Here is a 22,059-nt window from a genome sequence, read left to right as displayed (position 1 = left end):
CCCCAGCTGAGGCTGCTTTTCCCAATCAGCCCCACTGTTCCCAGCTGTAGCCCTCTCCAGGGCTGTTTTAACCCCCTGTTCCTCAGGAGTGGGGCAACTGCCCCACTACACACCCTAAATAAAACACCCAGGGATATTCAGAAACAGGTAACTTCATTAAAAAGAGTTGTTTGAAAATATGTTACAGTGGCAAAAAAGTATTAAATTTTCCTTACAAAAGTTATGTACTATTTTAAAAAATAAAAGATAAGGGGACCAAAACCCCAACATAAAAAAGCTATGACTGGGCTGACCATATAAGTCATGACGTGATGGTAAATGATGAAGATTTACATGACAGCAGGCAACTGGCTGAGTCCCTTAACTGCTCAGTTCCAGATTTCTAATGTTTAGAGGTTTTATACTGTTTGTTTTTGGGTGTCAGTGAGACTCATACTTTCAACCTTAATACTTTGTTTAAAAAAAGATTCTTGTTTGTGAATAGAAAGGTTAATTTTGAGGCTGAAAGAAAAAGTGTTGTACATTTTGTTTGTTTGTTTTTTGGTAAATCCTCTTAAGCGAAGTAGGTCAGCAGACGAGGTAAACCAGAACTAACCTGCTATTCATAAAATTGAGAAAGTACTGCTAATCAGAGATTCGTGACAGTGTACTTAAGGGAAATGGCCACGTCCAGTTTTTAAAAGGCACAGAACTATAACATGATATAAGATCATTGTAAGTAGTAGACAAGATTGCCAAGAGGATTAGTAAACAGAAGTCTGAAAAATCTTTTTTCTTTTATTTGTCAGAGATATGCATTCATGAAAGTTTTTGAAGATTGCCGATAATTACTGAGAGATTTGGTTTGGATAAGCTTTAAAAACTTCAAATAGAAATTGAAGTCTTTTTGACTCTTACCCCCCTACTTTGTCAACACCACTGTACTTTCCTTTAGAATTTGCCTGGCTTTTTGAATCTTCCTGAATGATCCATCTGTTTTGGTACTCGTGCTGCTTCAATAAAACTTCCCCAACTCTGAGACTTATGCGGTCAAAGGTGCACCAGAATGTACATGAGTTAAATAGACAGGGAGCAAGTTGTAGCATAACTAAGGCTGCGAGTTTGTCACGGAGGTCATGAAAGTTATGGATTCCATGACCTCCGTGACTTCTGCAGTGGCTGGTGCAGTTGGCTGGGGCAGTCTTGGGCCATCGCCCCTCCAATCTCCCCCCCCCTGTCCCCAGCAGCAGCAGCAAGTTTGGGTGGGGCACTCAGGGCTGGGGGTTGGGGTGTGGGAGGGGTGAGGGCCCTAGGCAGCGCTTACCTCGAGGGGGCTCCCTGGAAGCAGCGACATCCCTCGGCTCCTAGGGGGAGGCATGGCCAAGGGGCTCTGTGCGCCGCCTCCGCCTGCAGCTCACATTAGCCGTGGTTCCCAACCAACGTGCGGAGCTGGCACCCAGGGAGGAGGCAGCGCATGAACTGTGTGGTCACACCTCCGTATCTGCCTAGGAGCTGCGGGATGTCGCCACTTCCGGGGAGGCATGGGTAGGGAGCCTGCCATTCCCGTCAGCCCCCCCTAGCAGCAGCACAGGTCTCGGGCTGCGCGCTGCCTCCCCCACCCCCCAAGGCCCTAGCACCAGCAAGGGTCCCGTACTGCATGCCACGGCCTGCCCCCCACCCCCAGCACCCACTGGGCCTCCCCCCTGAGAACCCATGGCACCCCCGGGCTGTCCCCCTCCCCAGGATTTAGTATGGGGTATATAGTAGAAGTCATAGACCAGTCACAGGTCATGAATTTTTGTTTACTGCCGGTGACCTGTCCGTGACTTTTACTAAAAATACGAGTGACTAAAATGTAGTCTTAAGCATAACTAAAATTGTCAGGGATGGGAACTTCTAATGACGGGGAGGATGGGTAATATATGCAAGTAATGGAGAACGTTGGGAGAGGGGATCTCTTTAATGAACTTTTAAAAAGGTTGGGTTGAGGCTGTACCTGAAGATCGGTCTGGAATTTTTTTTAGCAAACCTGTTCACCCATACTTAATATTTAGAGGCTTTATGAACGAGATTAAGTGTGAAAAATGTATTGTGACTTGGTAAAGAATTGCAGAAAGAGTTGTTTCAGAGTAGCAGCCGTGTTAGTCTGTATCCGCAAAAAGAACAGGAGTACTTGTGGCACCTTAGAAACTAACAAATTTATTAGAGCATAAGCTTTCGTGGACTACAGCCCACTTCTTCGGATGCATAAGAGTTGCTTTCTTCTAACACTGAACTCTGTTTAAATAAGGAAAACAATATGTATTCCTAAAGATATTATGTCTCTCCTTCACTATAAAGTGTCTGACTGGAATCTTTCCCAGACAAAATTCTACCTAGTTTCCGACTATATCTATAAATAAATAGTACACGAATACATAATAAATGAATCTATGAAAGCCAGTATACCAGTACAGTAAATTAGGCTGCTGTTATAGGCTTGTAGGCAGATGTAAAACGTATTTTGGTTCTAATCTAAAAAATGAAAGCAGCTACATTCATATTAATGGGTATTGCTCTTAATTCACAAAACAAAATGTCTAAGTATTGCAACATATATAGGGTGAAATCCTAGTTCCATTGAAGACAGTGGCAAAACTCCCATTGACTTCAGTCTTCTTAGTGTATATGCAGTGAGCCTCAGGTGGCGTGTGACCAGGATTCATCTCCGAATTTGGTCCACTGGTTGGATCATTAGCTTCCTCAGCCCGGACCGGATACTGACAGGGAGTGCAATGTGAATTCTGATCCATGCCCCCCATTGACGTCAGTGGAACAAGATTTCACCATTGTCATTTAAGATCTTGCAAGATCTTAAGTAGTGACATGAGTTAAATTCAAGCATGTCTTAAAACTTCCTTGCATACTGTGTGTCACTTTATTTTTATTAAAAAAAGAAGAACAGGAGTACTTGTGGCACCTTAGAGACTAACAAATTTATTAGAGCATAAGCTTTCGTGGACTACAGCATCCAAAGAAGTGGGCTGTAGTCCACGAAAGCTTATGCTCTAATAAATTTGTTAGTCTCTAAGGTGCCACAAGTACTCCTGTTCTTCTTTTTGCGGATACAGACTAACAGACTAACACGGCTGCTACTCTGAAACCTTTATTTTTATTGTAGCACTCAGCACTTAAGAAATGTTAAAGTATGTGTCTGACAGTGCAGTAAATACAATTGGAAGTGTATCCATGGAAACATAAGCAACATTACTTGAGATGGTCAGAATTGCCTCAAAGTGCACAGAACCTCAACATATCCTCCAAGTACTGCACCTGAATAGAAAAGTATGCTAAAACTTCCTAAGTGATCCATTATCCATAGATCCTCTTGAGTCACTGTGATCTGTTATGATTATACTTGTTTAGTAAATTCTTAAAATGCAACCCTACTGTGAAAGATGACTGGGCAAAAATGGCACTTGTGCTTGTTTCCTGTGTGTATTCAGAATTATATCTGCTAATATTAGAGATAAAAATAATTGTCCACTCTCTTTAGCCCTGCAGAAGTTGCACAAACTAAGAAGGAATGAGCTGGATTCTCTTTTTTTCATGTGTATCATAAACAGAATTGTTAACTAAAACTCTGATTGCAGGGATAATCTGTTACATTTGTGTAAACGCACTGAAGAGGATGGTTTGCACACATTTCACTGAAAGCGTAACCTGAATGCAACTGGTTTGCACGTGTATAATTTGAGAGCACAATTTGGCCTGCAGGATCTTTTATTACTGCTGATGGATGTCCAAGAAGGAAAGAACCCAGCTTTCCATTCTCATCCCACAGTAACTTTGCAGGGCAGGCAGTTAGAAAAAAATCTTATCCTTGTACATTTGCTTTGGAAATCATTGGAAAATGTTAAAACTTGGAATCCCAAAATGCCACAATTACAGTCACTTCTCAGGACTGTAATGTCAGTGTATATGTGATCTTAAAAAAAAATTCTTAGTGACAGTTATGATAAACTATTACTTTGTATGTAGCAAACATTTTTTCTAAATTAGATTTGACTGTTTTGATATATTTTAAAATATATAGAAATGCTAATCTAAAATGTAGAAGAATATTTGGGCCTTCTGGAAAGAGCTCTGTGTGTGTGGTTTGCACTGCACAGAAGGGGTCTTGTTTGTCCCCAGAATACTACCTATTAAATATGCCTTACACACACAGGGATCTCCAGTAAAGAGGGTCAAGCAGTTTCACTTTCTTCATGGGAGGGTAGTGGGGGACTGATAACCCTTGTAATCTTGGTTTGAAACAATGACTTCTAAAAATAAAAAATATTTTGAATTGCATGATACTACTGTATGGATTATAGACTTTCTTTCAACCTAATAGAGTCTCTGATACTGAGAAATTTATTAGCTTGCTAATTTTGCAGTTTGTGAGTTGTCTTGGAGTGAGAAAAAAGTGATTAGTTAAGAAGTTCACTTTCACAGAACTTGTTAACAATTGGCAGAAGCAAATACTTGATGCATTTACTGTTTTTTCTTCAGTAAATGGGGTCTGCATACAGTGTCTCCTTCCTCCTTCTCAACATGGATTATGGATTATTTCCTTCAGATCACAAAAAGTTTCTCACCTATTTTGCCAAGTGATAGAATAGCTTTACATAGCCAATTATTTTAACTTCTGCTAAGAACTGGGGAGGCAGCATAACAAGTGACTGCATACAGTCTTGCAAGCTAAATCTGTGGTGATACTTGTACAGGACCCTTGTTTAGCAAGTGTAGAAATTGAAAAAATTGACAGCAACTTCATCTAGATTGTCCCTAAAGAGCTTGAATTTTTATTTTTATATGTATTTTATTTTTGTCTGTTTGGTTTGTTTTATTTCTGACCTACAGTCCAAGGTAACTCTTGCCATGTGTCCACAAAGGGAAATTTTCAACCAATTGTTGACACTCAGCCATTTATGAGCCCAGCCCTGCATCTGGTCTACAACACCAATTTAAACATTTAGTCATTGGGAGGGCTACAAGTCAGAAGCAGCTTGGTTTTATTTCACCCCTGTAGTTTTACTTGTGTGTTACTTTTTCAGGTGACTAAATGTTTACATGTTTGAAATCAGAACTCAAGAAAGCCTACATTTGTGACCACCCAGTAAACATGCCTTTTCCTTTTAATCACTGAAATCTAAACCTCACCTTTACAAAGCTTTCTGAAAAAAATACCTTCCATTTGTAGTTAGGTGGACGCTAACTGCAAACATCTCTTAAGCTTGTTCCCTTTGTTGGAAGTGTTTGGACTCCTCTCTAAAAACAAACTTTATGTGGCTAGTTTCTTGGGTGGTTTAAAAAAAAAAAGAACTACTGTTTAAGATCTGTTAATTGTAGTCTTTGACTTAATAGTTTCAAAATTGTTTAGGTGGCAAAACTAACTAAATGGTATGTCTGTGAAATGAATAAAAGGTTAGAGTGACATTATAGTTGTTTTGTTGCTTAGATATTGCTTTCTGATTTTTAAATATTAGTAAAAGTTAACTGTATCAGTGCTCTTCATTTTTAAGCAGTTGTTTTTCTCTGCATTTGTGATGAACAGGTTGAAATACTAATTTTTCCTTCTTGATATTGCCTCTATAGAAGCATGTGTCTAGCTACATGGCCAAGGAATGTTTACAAGCAGCAGTTGGCAGTTAGGGGTGCATGTGCATGTCCCACAAAACCAATATTCTATTATCAGATTAAACAGTGCAAAACAGAAAAGAGAACCATGAGGATTGATATCCTTTGGGATTTTACTCTAGTTAGTTATAGAGTCACTTGATAGTAGCAATATGCCAATCAACACAAATACTTGTGTGTGTGGGGGGGGGGGGGGAGGGAGAGAGAGAGAGAGCGCTGAGGGGTTGGAATGTCCACCTGCAGCCACAGGATGAGATGAAAGGTCTTTGGCAGTATCCCAAGAGTTCAAGTACTCCACGCATTTACAAACTTCAGAACTTCATATGAAGTTATGCCATTTAAGCGGTTTCTTAACTTTAGAGGAGTTATGTTTGTTCCTCACAAAGTATAGCAGTATTGATAGTACTAGCTATTGAATCCAGGATATCCATAGAAATTTTACACCTGTAGAACCTTTTGCATATGAAATTGTCCACACTTGAACTTTACACATGGAAGTAATGAAAATAAATAGTATTTTCTTCCCTTCCCATTGCATGTTTTCTTTCAAACTGTCCTGTGTACAAGTTTTAAGTATTATCTGAAGTTTGATTCCAAAGCTGTCTTCCAGTTATAGTTAGACTTTTGTGAGTTTTTCAAACAAAGGTACCCTTGAACTTTTCTCTCCAAATACATAGTGAAAGTTTTCCTCTTGTCTGAGAGTAAGGTCTGGTCTATACCCCTGAGTGACATAATTATACTGATCTAACCCCCTGTGTAGAGAGCACTATTTAGACAGAAGAACTTCTCCCATCAACATAGCTGCCATCTCTCCGGGAGGTGGATTAACTAGACCAATATGGAAGAGCTCTCTCCCCTCTGCATAGAGTGTCTTCATTAAAGTACTACAACGGTGCAGTTGCATCAGTGAGGCTGCGCTGATGCAGCATTTTAAGTGTAGACTTGTCCTAAGCTTGCCAGTTTTCATGTCTAAAGGACGTTTGTTGTTGAAACTTACAGGGGGTTGAAAATAAAATTAATAGGACCCTGTTGGTAACCTTAGGCCCTTATCCTGCAAAACTTTTATGCATGCATTTAACTTTACACCTTTTCCATTTACAACTTGCTTTATAGTGAGTCTTGAAGACATTGGTGAATGCAATAGAACAACTTTTCCTTCATATTTTCTTTTTGTCTGTTAAGATCGCAGAAAGCAGATCAGACCTTGAAGATCTGGACCTTTATGCAACTTCTCGAGAGCAACGGTTTCGTATATTTGCCAGTTTAGAATTTGAAGGCCAATTATATATGACCCCACATGACTTCATTCAGTCTGTTACAAGTGATGCACCCAAACGTAAGTAGGATTTTTGTATGGATGAAGTTCCTGTGTTAAATGCTGATGATGCTTGTTATCTTTCAATTTATTTTAAGTTACTGTTTCTGTTTTACTTGATGTGAAAAGGAACTGCTGAGGATCCAAAAGGAGAATGGAGAATTCCAGAATTCATTTTAATGGTATCCAGAAGGTTTGTAGGTTTTCCTCATACTGATTGCCCTTAAATTAAAGCCAATTTTGTAATTCTTTTTTAATCCCTTAGAAGTCTTTAGTTAAACATTTTGTATTGTCTTATAGATCACACCTTGCATAATAGGCATGCAAAATTTGAAGTCCATTTGTACTAACAATTTCAATTCCAGCTTCTTTTTGAATATGCTAGTACTTTTTGAATATGCTAGTAGAACTCTTGTGTCCTTTTCGGTATAGATAGTGCTTTTTTCCTGTGCATTGTCTAGGACAGTTTTGTATCGCAGTTTTCACCATTTTAAATTGTCATCTATTTTGTTTTTATTTTTTACTCTTTCAAGCTTGTGTAAGGCATCTCATGGCCAAAGAGCAAATAACACTCTGAGCAAGAACCTTAGACCCTGCGGGAATCAATTTTCTGCATTTACAAATTCACAGAAGAAGCTCCCTGATAGTTTATTTTCCACTTTTTCACACACATCTTTAGTTGGTTTGTTATAAATGTCAGTTTCAACACCAATAAAATAAATGCACAGGCAGACTGAGTAGTAGGACACAACATTACTATATATTTATTATTATAATATTTGTATTACTGTAATGCCTATGATCCCTAATCATGGACCAGCACTCCAGGGTACTAGGCACTGTATAAACACAGAACATTCTTAACTGGCTTGATTTTCTGGCTCTCAAACTTGGAATGCTGAGCTCTGGTGGCAACATTCACAACTCCTGGGGAAAGTGAATGCCTTGTGTTGCTTAGGAGTGATTTATGATAACTGACTTGAGTTGTTGTCAAAGTCCCTCTTTCTAAAGTCAACAGCACAAAGAGTGCTGAAACCATCACCAGGGAACTGACAAAACCAGTTAATGCAGCTTAAGTAGAGCTTGAAAGACTCTGTGCAGACTACAGTTTCCTTCCCTTTTCTCTTAGCAGCAACAGCACAAAAGAGGCTACAGCTGTCTGAATCAAGTGATATCAAAACTGCTACAACTCTTGAAGTTTGCAGTGTTGTAGCCAGGTTGGTCCCAGGATATTAGAGAGACAAGGTTGGTGATCTTTGTGTAAGTTTGAAAGCGTGTCTCTCTCACCAACAGAAGGTGGTCCAATAAAAGATATTTCCTCATCTACCATGACAACTCTTGAAAAAAAGATATAATGTCCTTCCACTAATGAGGACTAAGTCGATGGAATACCTCCACCCTCTCAGCAGAGAGTAGCCCAGAGACTCCCATCCATTGCCAAGAACCAGCACATCAGCTGAACTTCCAAAACTTGGAAGTTTTGACCCAGGAAGCAGCATTTAACATTTTCTTTCTTTCTTGTCCCTCCCCAACCTTTCCCTGACTTAGAGGAAATAAATTGGAGCCCCTTTCACAATGCAGAGATGTCAATCATCCCTGATTTTCAGTAATCCTGGCATATGCGCAAACTATGCAGTGACAGTCTGATAGGAAGTAAGCTGCAGTGATTTTGAATGGGTTGGGGCACCACTGGATTCACCATCCCAGCCACAGGCTGTATGTTGCACTCTAACTGCTCTGTGTGGACCTTGCCCAACTACAGTAAGACACTCTAGGCACCTAGAGTGAGCCAGCAGAGTCCACACAGGACAGTTAGGACTCAACATGTAGTCAGAGGCTTTGGTGGTGAATCCAGTGCCTCAACCCCACTGACAATCACCGTTTAGACTCTCACTACACAGTTTGCAGAGAAGGAGAAGCCGGAGGGGCAGGAGGAGGCAGCGATGGTGGAGGAAAAGAGAAGAAAAATTACAGGAGTGAGAAGAGGACAAGGATCATCCCAGGAAGGAGATCCAGGCCTGGGTCTGGTCAACATAATAAAGAGTCCTAGTGGCATAGAAGGGCAGCTTTCCAAGGGTTGATCCTCTCCTTCTCCCTGGGAGTCAGGAGCGCAATGAGGAGTGGACCCAGGCTCTCCCCTTGACCTAGATAGGAAGGGGAGGAGGGAGACGTCCTGATTTCCCCACGGGGAGGCTAGGAGACGGGAAGCAACCTCCCTAATTCCTCCCTTTTTTTTAATTAACATCCCTAAAAGTCTCAGAGCAAGATTGGCATCTCTGATAACATCAAGTACCAGCTTTACATCAGGATTTAAGCGGCTACTCCTCTACCATCCTCCAAACAGACTAATGCCTCACTTTATATAAAACCACCCACTTGCAACACCACTTTCAGATACTCTGAAGTAGAGGCTTCCCACAGTATAGCAGTAACACAGTACTCAGGGGTGCTGAGCACATGTATCATATCTTGAACAGCTGTTGCAGCTCCAGATCTCTCCAACAGTTCACTTTCACTCAGTCATTCTGGGAGTTGAGTAGTTTGGTGACACACTAGTTATCCAACACACTGTTAATTCCTGTCATTGCCAATTAAGCATGCTTCTTATAATCATCCTCCACAGTATAAATCATATGAGGAAAAAGAAATAGAGAACATTATCGAAAGCTTGGAAAGAAGATCACCAGACACTACTACCTCCAATCTGGTGCAATAAGCAGCCAGCTACCACACATGGATCCAAAATAGATAAACACAAGGATTTCATCCTCATCATAAGATCTGTAGTCAATAAGGGCTTGATCCTCCTACTATTGAAATCAGTGCAAAAGTCCCATTGATTCTGATAGCGTAGGATCAAGCCTTACATCATTCACGATCCATGATATTATTGCCAGTGAGGTGCATTACCTGATCTCTGTCGCAGAAGTCCACTTGGCTGATATTGCAAGTCCAGTGTTAGCTCTCCCAGGATATGCTATTGACATACACCAAGGGAGGAGAATCTGAAGTGGAGTAGCCGCTTTTCCATTCTGAGCTCAAATGCAGTAAACCTTATTTGAATCAAAATCCTTTGAATTCATGTAGTTAATCTCTGAGGCCAGAGACAATCTAATCTGCACATCCTACTAATCTATAAACCCTTAGAGATGCAGTCAGACTTGCTTATTAACTTTACAAAACTAGTAGCATTAGGAGACTTCAGACCTGAAAGTAATTATTACAGGGATAGCGTAAGATTGTGTGGCTAAATGTAAGAGGATGAAATTAAGGTGGTAGTCCTGCTGTTTGAGTTATTTTAAAATTAGAGAGGGGAAAGGCTAGCAAATGTACAGTAGTGAGCATTGCCATGGCGGGGAAGGACTAGATGACTGTCAGGTATTAGATCTTTCCCATTTCCAGCTTCTGATTCCATGAACATTTGAGTTCTAATCTTTTACTCCCTCATTTGCTGTGTGGACTTTGGATGTGCTACTGGATTTGCTACGTGGAACACAGCTATTGTAATGTTTCTGGGTCTGTTTCCTTTTCTGCACACTGAACTAATATTTCACAGAGGTGTTGTGAGCATTTAATTAATTAAAATTTGTATATAGCTGTGAAGATGTAAAGTAATTAATTATTTGTGTTACTATTATTATTCCTACTGTTATCATTTTGAAGAGATTACTAGCTGTCTGCCCTGTTCTATTGAATATAGAATTACATGGAAAGATGACTTTTTGAATCAAAGATTAAATATTAAATAAAATCATGTTTTGCATTTTTTAATCTTTTTTTTTTTTTTTTGCTTTAAACTTGCGATGGATTTGGGCCTGTAAGGGCTGTTCATATATCTTATGGAGAACATAGGAGGGCAGAACTCACACTTAAACTTTCAGTGAATGAACACTAGAAGAGCCTTGAGTTTTGTCAGAAAGCAAAAATGCCCTTTGAAGAGTAATAGTAGTAGCTATTTACTTTTGCTATATAGAAAAGCTAATAATACTAGACCTGGATGAGATTTCTGGTAGAATAAATACAGCTATTGTGACTGACTTACCCTGGAAATCTTATAAACCCTGCAAAAGTCAAGAGTGTGTTTACTTCCTTTTTGATTAAACAGTGACTGAACATTGGATAATAGTAGTATGGTAAAAATGTGAAATATTTTTCATAACTAAACATTTAACTTTAGACAGTTGTAATAAAATTATAGTATAAAACAAAAGTTATAATTAGCTTTAAAATTATATTCCTATATTTCTAGTGAAGGATTGGGTTTATGAAATAAATCATAGTGTATTATTTGAAACTGTTTGTGAGAAGTCAAGCTTGTAATTCTATGATTTTTATCACCTGGATACATGTTTACACTTTCAAAAAAAACTTTGGAAAGAGGAAGAAATAGAATTGTATTTTGCTCTCTTTTAACTTCTGATCTGACTCAACAAAAAGTATAGACAGCCAAATGCTGAGCTGTAGGGTTTGTGTGTGTTCACGTACCCAATGTAAAATTCCACTTGCTTGTCTAGAATGGCAAGCTTGCCATTCTAAACTAATCTCTCATGATTGACAAATGTTTTCTGTTCAAAATACTCTTCTGTCCTTGCTCTTCCCCCTGCCCAAACTAATACAAATGCAAATCAGCCTATATCAGAATGACTTCACTTTTTAAAAGATGTACAGTAGAGAGATGGCTGTAATCCAGATTTAAGATTTTAAACACAAAGTTACATGAAGAACGGTCCAGCTTGCTACATATTTGGCTTGATAATACCAAACCTTATGGGGATAGTGGTGTTGTCACAGACTTTCTGAGGTATGAACATAACCAAGTTGTCATGTTCAAATCTCAATATGAGGAATTAATTAAATTCCATTGTAGCTGCTGTGTCTAATTGCTATACAATTCTGACAAAAAACTCCATGAGTGCAAAGTTAAGGTTGACCAGTGGTATCTCTTGCTCTTCCAGAATATTAAGTTCAGCAAAACTCTAACTTTGGAAAACCAGAAAATGGGGTTAAGGTACATGTCCGTGCAACCTTATCTCTGCTCTCCTGGAGCTGACAATAGCCACTGTGTGGAGTTTATATCAACTACAGCTGCATTCACTGTTAGGTGTAGCTATATTGAATGATGGAGGTATGAATTGGAGAAGCTTGGCAGAGTTGTGATTGTAGTATGAGGTGATCTGGGGGCGTGGGTGAGTCCATCTTCCTGACACCCATATATATGATCAAAAGAAAGAGGTTCATATGTACCTTCCAGGGGGATAAATCATTAACTGATTCCATTTCATTACATTAATTTTTCTCCCTCATTTCAGGTGCTAAAAAGTGGAGGTCCCTTTCAAAACAGGTGAGCAATAGTTCCTTCTGTATCTTGCAACCTTAGATTTCTCCAGATATGAGTTAAGTAAATATATGCTATAAACTTGCAACCACAAGGAGAAAGGATTAGGCAATTTTGTTTTTATGGGTGGGATTTTAGGTTTTTTTTTAATAAATCCCAGATTTTTCAAAAAAAAAAGCCAAAACACTGAGACACTTCCTCTTCTGCTTCTTGGAATGTCACAATAGTCACTTGATCTCTACTAAAAGGATTGCTTGTTCTAATGCTTAATTATTCCTTCAAAGCCAAGTCTATGCTAGAAAATTAGGTTGGCCTAACTGTGTCACTTGGGGTGTGAAAAATTCACACCCTTTAGCAGCATAGTTAAAATGATCTAAATCCCCACGTGGACAGTGCTGGGTCAACGGAAGGTGGATTACCTATGCTGATGGGAGAACCCTTCCCGTCAGCTTAGGTAGTATCTACACTAAAGTGTTACAGTGGCACAGCTGCAGCATTTTAAGTGTAGACAAGCCCAAAGCTGATATGGATGCTGTTCACTGGTCTCTAGCTGAATATAAGGCAATGAGTGAACAATAAAAGGAGCAGACTTGCAAAATTGTCTTAAAAATGTACTAGTTTGGGCACAAAATCTTCTTACCACTATTTTTGTGGTGGTAAAAAGTTACTTGTCCCAGTAAGTAGACAAATAGAATTCTGGAAGGTTTGATTAAGCAGTATGTAAAAAAAACCATGAGCCTGTTCCGTTCTATGTAAAACTCCATGTTAATCCATATACCATGTACTGGGAGGAAGGAGTGAGTGAGACTAACTTTCCAAGATCCCATAGTCACCTAAAGCAGTGCTTCTCAAAGCCGGTCCGCCGCTTGTTCAGGGAAAGCCCCTGGTGGTCCAGTCCAGTTTGTTTACCTGCCCCGTCTGCAGGTTCGGCTGATCGTGGCTCCCACTGGCCGCGGTTCGCTGCTCCAGGCCAATGGGGGCTGCGGGAAGCGGCACAGGCTGAGGGATATGCTGGCTGCCCTTCCCGCAGCCCCCATTGGCCTGGAGTGGCGAACCGCGGCCAGTGGGAGCCGCGATCAGCCGAACTTGCGGACGGGGCAGGTAAACAAACCAGCCCGGACCACCAGGCGCTTTCCCTGAACAAGTGGCGGACCGGCTTTGAGAAGCACTCACCTAAAGGAAATAATGAGGTTTAGAAGTACTATGTATTACAATGGGGTCACCTGCCTACAGAACTCTTATGACATCACCAGGTTGCTGAGTTTGTCAAAGTCTACTTCTCCGACGGGCTAAATCTGCCTTGGGGCTACCTGCTCTGTATTGATGAGAGGGGAGGGTACCCCTTCCACTGCTGTCTAGCTGCGCAGGAGATAGGATGGGGGATGAGAGGCTGGCATGCTTAGTCTCTTCCCCCACTGCCATTTGTTTTTAACTTTGTAATTACAAAAATCAGGCTTTCAATGGTTCAGATAACTTATAGACATGTCACATTGACTTGTCTAATCATTTGAAATAACTAGCCTTTTCTAGTTCTCATATTAGTCATTCCATTCTAGAGCATCTTACTCAGAATTCAAAACTAATTGGGTAATTGAGTAAGGTGCTTTGATTTTATTCAGTCTTCAAAAGTGTCTCAACTGTGAGAAGATTAACCAAGAATAGAAACAGTATGATATGGCCCAAGTGCATTTTTTCAGATCAGGTGACCAATTTATAGTTGGAAGTTTACATGCTTTTAAGCAGGGCTGGACTCTGGCTTTTTTGTTGTCTTGTTACCTCCTCCCAGGATGCAGTATTTGCAGCTAAAAAAGATCCATGTGGGGTCAGGAGAACAAGCACCTGTGTTCTGACTTCACCTAGCCAGGGTAGAGACTTTGGGGAACAAATGACTCTTTTCCTTCTACACCCTCTTAATGACTCTCACAAAACCATGAGGAGGAATGTCCTAAGGAGTTCCTTAATCTGACTGCAAAACTGGTTACATTGTAATCTACTCCTGCTGCTTCCCTGCCCCATGGCTGTGTGGAAGTTTATGAAGGCTAGATACACTGTTCTTTAAGTGTAATGGGTACTTGTGCTCCATCTCCTCCAACAGGTTGATGTCTTTGAGGGAGCAAAAGATACTTATTCCCTGCTTCTCAGACTGGTTGCAAGGAGCTTGTCCCTACCTCCATCCCCATGAGTTTCCCAAGACTTTCTTCAGCAGCAAATATTGCCTTCAGCAGTTGTCTCCCTCCATTCCTGTTAATATCTATTGTTGAAAGAAGAATTACTCCATGATCTCTGTTCGTGTAGGAAAACTATTTCAAAGTACTGCAGGAGTCGCAGAATAACATTTCAGCAAAAATACAACCATATTTGCAGAAACCACAATGGAAAATTATTGTCTTTTTGTATTTATTCACTGTATATTTCAGTACATTCATCCAAGTATTTACATTTCCAATTTCAAGGCTTATGAAAAAAATAAACCGTTCATTTTTATTTATTTTTATAATATAAAATCTATTGATCATGTTTTACCCAATCTTAGCAATCATTAGTATTTACCCACCACTGTAGTGTTACAACAGTGTGCCTTACATTGGTAGTGAACAACTAGCAGCTATCAGTGGAGTTTCTGTGGGAGTTTTCCCTGAGAGGCGAGTGGTGATTTTGTGTTCTGGACATGTAGTTTTGATTTGTGAGTGAGCTGTTCCAAGTGTGTGACTTGATCCAGTGGTTGCTGATAGCCCTTAACAAGGGGGTAGTGCTGACCTAGGACTTGTCTACACTTGAAATGCTACAGCATCACAGCTGCAGCACTACTGCTTTGCCAGTCTAGTACTTCAGTGTAGACACTTCTTATAGTACTGGGAGGGGTTCTTCCATTGGTGTAGCTAATCCACCTCTCCGAGAGGCAGTAGCCAGGTCAATGGAAGAATTCTTCTGTCAACCTAATGCTGTCTACACTCCTGAGCAATGTAGTAGGGTCGACTTAACTTTTGAGTGTAGACCTGGCCCTATTTTGACTAGTTTAAAAGCTAGTCATTGGTTAATATTGGAGCAGCTAACAGCTGAGTTTCTGTGGGAGTTTGTAGGTGGGAGGGTTTTTGTCTTTTTTTTTTTTTTCTAGGAGTAGGGACTAGAAAGAGAAGATGATGGCTACTGATGCAACATTAGAATTGATCTGAAGAGGAGATGACATGAAGATGGTTGGATGTGCAAACTGAGTCATACATAATCCTAGAGTGGGTATCTGTTGGAAGCTACTTATGCATGAAATGTCGCCAGTTAGAATTCCTGGCAGAAAAGATCCAAGGATTTGAGATTAGACGATGATGGAATTCAGACAGGGATTTGAAGTTATAATGGAGACGAGGTGGTACAGACAACTCAAGATTTGCAGACAACTGCTGAACAAAAGGACCTGGAGGGCGAACTGCCAGAAGCGGAGGGTGATCCATTGAAGAGCATGACCACAAGGACAATGCAGAAGAAGAGACTATCTAGTGGAGGTGAAATAGAGTTGAATAACAAGTTTACTGCACTGGAGAATGAGGAAGAGAAACAGACAGAAGTTGTGGTGGTGCAGAAGAAGAGAAGGGAAGCGAGTCTGTGCATAAGGGAGGAAGAGACAATGGAGATAGTCATGGACTAGAACCCAAGATAAAATGAGGATTATTTACAGGTGACTGTGAGAGAGAACATAAGACAGATTTATACCAAAAGCAGAAAGAGACCTTGTCACTGGGGACTCCACTCCATACTGAGAAGAAACGACAGGCCTGTCACCAGACCATATCCAGAGAATAGAAGAGCGTTTTATCTGCCAAGAGCAAGGATATGAGATGTGGATTTGAGATTGGAAAGGATCCTGATGGGAGTGGGGAAAAATCCATCGAGTGTGCTGCATTTTGGGATAAATGATACTGTTAGATTCCCACTGGAATGGATCCAGGACAGTTATGTTAGGCTTGGTAAGATGCTCAAAGAAGTGGAAGCTCAGATGACTTTCAGAGGGATACTTCTGGACCCTACAGAAGGAGAGTGAATGTGTAGCAAAATAATTAAGATCAACAAGTGGCTCAAGGATTAGTGCTATGAGGAAGGTTTGGAGTTAATCAATCATTGGAAGGCATTCACAGAGGAAGACTATTCTCGCCTGATGGACCCCCCACTAGAGTGCTTGGGGTATTAACCTTTTGGGATCAAGGCTGACACAGTTGTTAAGAAGGACTTTAAATTAGAAAATGTGGGGAGGAGGCTGTGAGAGATTGGTGTAATCTCCGTGCCTGACTTCAATACACAGGAGGAGGAAAATCAGCTAAATGAAGATGTAAGAGGTAAAGGAACAGCAGAAGATAAGGGTATGGACAGCAAAGAGAAATAAAGTACAAATATCAACTGGAATAGTAGTCAGGTGGGTGATACAATTAGTGAAAGGACTATTTCTAGTTTGGCTAGAAAACTATGTGAGTTCTAAGGGAAACAACTGAGATACTTGTGCATGAATGCAAGGAGTCTGGGCAATAAAATGGAGGAACTGGAACAAATAGTGCAGGAAGTCAAATCGGATATAAGGCATGGTGGAAACCTGGTGGAACAGCATTCAAAACTAAAGGATATGTGCTGTTTAGGAGTGATATACATAAAGGTAATGCTGGTGGGGTGGTATGAGGATATGATAAACTGTAAAGAAATAAGAAATAGTATGGACAAAACTAAATCTGTTTGGGGAAGGATTGCAAAAGAGGTTCTATTAGGATAGTGCTGGGCAGTTGCTATAGATTTCCACGATATGGATAGAGATCTCTTTAATGTTGTTAGAGAAATACTATCAGTAATTGTATCATAATTGGAAACTTAAACTTTCTGACTATCGATTGAAGAATAAATGCTACTCATACTGGTAGGGCCTAGTTATTCCTGGTCATGATGCATTTTCTTCATGAAGTAGTCACCGAACCAGCAACAGGTGATACAATTTTAACCTTGTTTTGGGTAGGTAGTGAGGCCATCATAGACCTAGCTATAGGAAGTAACCTCGAATAGAGTGATCACAAATTGATTCAGTTTAAAGTAAATGGAAGGATAATCAAAACCAAGTTGTCAACTATTTTTTTATTTCAGAAGAGCAGACTGGGAAATTAAGGGAATTACCGTATATACTCGTTCATAAGCCAAATTTTTTTTAGTAAAAAAGGGACGCACTAGAGAAGGGGGTTGGTGTATGAATGGGTATAGAGAGGGAGAGGTGGAACACAGCCCCTCCCCCCAACAGACGGAGCAAAGAGAGGCAGCACAGTCAGCAGAGCCAGAAGGGAAGAGGTGGGGCAGCTTCTGCCACGCTGCTCTCTCCCCAGCCTCCGACGCAGCTGCAGCTCCCCAGAGAGTTATACTTACCAATGGAATACCAATTTTCGAAGAATTAGAATACAATAAAATGAATAAAGTATAATGTAGTATTCAGGTACTCACAAATCCAATAGTAGTACTGCACTGCGGAGTGGTTGCTTTCTTGAAGCACTTAGGTATATACAGGTAAAATTTTCTATACAGTATGTTATCTTATGAAATTACATATCACTATGGGCAGTGCCTGGCGTACATCCAGATCACTAAAAATACACTTAACACTAAAACTATACTGAACATCATTTAATCTTTCTTTGATGATTCAGAAGGAACTTCAGATCTTGCAGTGCCTCAGGGTCATCATTATCAAGATCAGTTTATTATTGTAGATGTGGGAGATTGGGCTGAATCTGTAATGACCCTATGACACACCCTGGAAGCTACTTTTTTGAATAAATTCCTGATATTGGCTTGCTTACTTGTCTTCTGCCTTTTTTGCATAAAAATAGAGTGCAGAATTTGCAATTGCATAACCTCCTGGGCAGTATACTAGTCTCAGTTACTAGATTGAAGATTTGTATTGGGAGATATCAGAAATGCTGATTAATAGAGCTTTCTGGTTGATAAAGTGCCAGATAACACAGCTTTTACTGTATTTGCAATTTTTATCCCAAGCAAGGGGAAAAAACTTGTAGGGAAAGGCTCCAGACCCAATTGGATGAATAACCATCTGTGGCGCCTCCTGCTGGTGACTTCCAGTAATTAGATCGTTCCAGCTCTGAAGTGCCCTCTGCAAGCTGGTGATCCGCCTGTCCTCTGGCCCCCGTGTCCCACCCTGGACCCCGGTGCCCTTGTGCCTGGGGTGCTGCCCCCTACCAGTAACCCTTCAGTCTTAGGGTCTCCCATCCTTGGAGAACCCCCACCCACTATTCCCACCTCGCCTCAGTATAAGGCTACTGCCAGTCATCGTCTAGCCCCACGCCCTGGGGCAGACTGCAGAATCAGCCTACTCATCACTGGCAAGGTTGGGTTTGGACCTGCTGCCTGGGCCTACCTCTGGGCTGCCCTCTGGGGGTACCTTTTAGCCCAATGCTAGGCTGAAGCCTGGGGCTTTCCAGGCTGGAGCTCCCCAGCTCCTCTGCCTTTCCCCAGCCCTGCTCCACTCAGGTACCCTGTCTCTAGCTTCCTGCAGCCAGGCCCTTCTCTCTCTGAATGCAGAGAGAGACTTCCTCTGGGCCTCTGGCTCACAGCCTTTTATAGGGACCAGCTGGGCCTGATTGCGGCATAGCCCAGCTGTGGCTACTTCCCCAATCAGCCTAGCTTTTCCCTGCCACAGCCCTCTCCCTGGCTGTTTTAAGCCCTTCAGGGCAGGAGCGGGGTAACCACCCCGCTACACCACCTCAGAAAGGTTACTAAGTGTAAATAGAGAACCTATAGGGAATGGTAAAAAGGATTGATCAGTGAAGAAATCTACATGCTAGAAGTTAGAAAATGTAGGAATAAAATAAGAATTGCTAAAAGTCAAGCTGAATTAGCACTTACCAAGGAAATTATATAAAACTAAAAACCTCTTATTTATTATATATAAAGAGAAAAAGGAAGGATGAGGTTGGGCCATTATACAGTGTGGATGCGGAGGAGACTAATCTAGGTATGGCCAAAAAACTAAATGAATACTTTGGCTTGGTTTTCAGTAAGGATGATAAGATGGAATATGGGCATGAAGGACAGTGTGGCTGATGGAAATCAGTTTACAGAAATGGAAATTACCGCTTCTGAGTGGAAGAAAAACGTAATGTACTCAAAATGGGGGGACCGGATAATTTCTGTTCTAGAATACTGTAAGAACTGACACATAAAATTGCTAGTCTGGTAGCAACGATTTTTAAAATTTCAGTCTTTTGGGGATAGTACCTTCTGACTGAAGAATAGCTAACATCATGCCTATATTTTTTTTAAAGGGCGGGGGTAAAGGATCTGGTTTATAACAGACCTGTTAGTCTGACCTCAGCCATAGTCAAGGCTTTAGAACAAATTGTGAAGGAAAAAATAATTAAATTAATAGAGGCAAATGGAAAATGGAGTGCAATGCACCTTTGGTAAACCCATGTTGCCACACTAACATAATTTCCTTCTTTCAGGGAAAAAAAACTGATTTTTTTAGATAAGGGAAATACAGTAAATCTAATATATAGACTTCAGTAAAGCATTTAACATGGTACCACATGGGAAATTAATAGTTAGAGAAGATAGGCATTAGTACAAGAATTATAAGGTGGGTACGGAACTAGCTAAAGGGGAGAAGGCAGTGTTTTGTTCTGAAAGGTGAACAGTCAGTTTGGAGGGAGGTTGCTAGTGGAGTTCCTCAAGGAACTTGGGACTGATTGTATTTAGTGTTTTTATTAATGACCATGGCACAAAAAGTTTGCTAATGATACAAAGTTGGGAGGCATCATTAATACACAGGAGGACTGGAATATTATGCAGGAAGAATTGGAATACCTTGAGAATTGGAGAGAGAGAAATAATGTGAAATTTAATAGTACAAAATGCAAGGTGAAACACTCATGAGGTCCCAGAGCCTGGGCTCCAGCCCAAGCACAGATGTTTATACTACAATTTTATAGCACTGCAGCCTGAGCCCTGAGAGTCTGAATCAGCTGACTTGGGCCAGCCATGGATGTTGTATTGCATGGTAAACATATCCTGAGAGACTAATAACAAGAATTTCTGCTGTATGTTGCGGGTGTCTCTGTCAGATATGGCAAAGGAGGAGAAAGATCTTGGTGTATTAGTCAATCTCAGGATGAATGCAAGTCAGCAACATGATGGAAAAGGGCAAGTATATCAGGCGAGGTGTTTGCCGTAGAGATAGGGCAAGACCCCATTTGGAATACTGCGTGTAATTCTGGTCACCCATGTTTGAGAATGAGGAATTCAGATTGGAGCAGGTTCAAAGAAGGGCTACTAGGGTAAATGGTGATGATGGGAATGAAGAGCTTATTTTAGAAGAGAAGACTAAAATTGCTCAGATGGCAAAATGAAGACTGAGGGGGATTATGATTGCTTTCTATATAAATGCATAAGGAGAATAGACACCAGGGAGGGAGAAAAACTATTTAAGCTAAAGGACAAATGGGTATAAACTATCTCTGAACAAATTCAGGCTGGAAATTAGAAGGTTTCTAGCCATCAGATGAGTGAGATTCTGGAACAGCCTCCCCAATAGGAGTTGTGGGAGCAAACAACTTACTTAGTTTTAAGAGAGAGCTGGATAAATATATGAGTCAGATTGTGTGATGAGGTTGCTTGTGATTGTAGGATCTGGGCTTGGCATCCTTTGGAGGTTCCTTCTGGTTTTTCTTATATTCCTAAAATCTCATGCTTCCGGGCCAGTCTCTTGCAGGGATCAGGAAGGGATCTCCCCCAATACATTTTTTTGCTTGTTTCCTGTGAAGCATCAAGATGGCCACAGCTGGAGATGAGAGAGTGGATGGGGTGGTGCTTTGATTTGGCATTCGGCATTTTCTCTCTCAGGTGCTTAGCTTACTGGTTCTTGCTCACATGCTCAGGATCTAACTTATTGCCATATGTGGTGTTGGGAAGGAATTTTTTCCCAGGTCAAATTGGCAGTGGCCTAGGGTTTTTTTCACCATGCTCTGCAGTCTGAGGTGAGAGTCACTTGCTGGGTATGTCACACTTAATCATTTCCCTACCATTGCAGGGGGCTTAGGAATTGGTGCACCTCAGTCCCTGCTATTCTCTGCCTGTTTCACGTAATAGTTTAGTCTCCTAGGTTGTAATACTTTGGTCTACTTTTGGGTGTAGTGTTTAGTGTGTTGGTGGCATGTGATATACAGATGTCAGACAAGATGATCTTGTGGTCCCTTCTGGCCTTAAACTCTACATAATTTTTCAATCCCACTATGTATCACATCCCTCAAATATATGCTGAAAATTGTAACTAACTGTATAAATCTCAGCGAGATGGGGTGGATGGTAATATCTTTTATTGGCCCAAAGAAAGCTTGTCGATTTCACCAACAGAAGTTGGCCCAATAAAAGACATTACCTCACCCACCTTGTCTCTCCAATATCCTGCGACTAACACCGGTACAACAACACTTTATAAATCTCAAAATATAATGATTTGCCTTTTGTTTGTTTGGCTTCCATTATGCTTCTGGTTAATCTGAAACGAGGTTCATGCTCTGATCCTCCGAGTGGACTGTGCAGACTTCTGCACCCATGTAGACCCAGTTGCATGACTGAGCACTTTATTAGGAAGAAATGGCACCAGATCTAAAAGTAGCAAGCTCTTTTGTTTTTGTACAATGTTCCCAGACAGGATCTTTAGTTTGGTTACCTTATCATGTGTATCTCTCCAACTGGATTGCCTTCAATAAATAATATAAATTCTACACTTTTTTTG

General features: G+C 40.7%; 1 protein-coding gene across 4 annotated transcripts in view; it reads left to right on the top strand.

Moving 5' to 3' along the window:
- Positions 1–22,059, top strand: part of MICU3 (mitochondrial calcium uptake family member 3) — a 121,875-nt gene that overhangs the window by 23,596 nt on the left and 76,220 nt on the right. For all 4 annotated transcript variants that reach the window (XM_034770868.1, XM_034770871.1, XM_034770870.1 and 1 more), the window contains exons 2-3: positions 6,823–6,976; positions 12,265–12,296. In XM_034770868.1, coding sequence (XP_034626759.1) covers positions 6,823–6,976; positions 12,265–12,296 — 186 coding nt within the window. The remainder of the gene's footprint in view (positions 1–6,822; positions 6,977–12,264; positions 12,297–22,059) is intronic.

Source organism: Trachemys scripta, chromosome 5, assembly GCF_013100865.1.
Source record: "Trachemys scripta elegans isolate TJP31775 chromosome 5, CAS_Tse_1.0, whole genome shotgun sequence".
In the NCBI taxonomy this organism is placed as follows: Eukaryota; Metazoa; Chordata; order Testudines; family Emydidae; genus Trachemys; species Trachemys scripta.
Note: the sequence above shows the minus strand (reverse complement) of the source record. Positions and strands in the feature narration are given on the sequence as shown.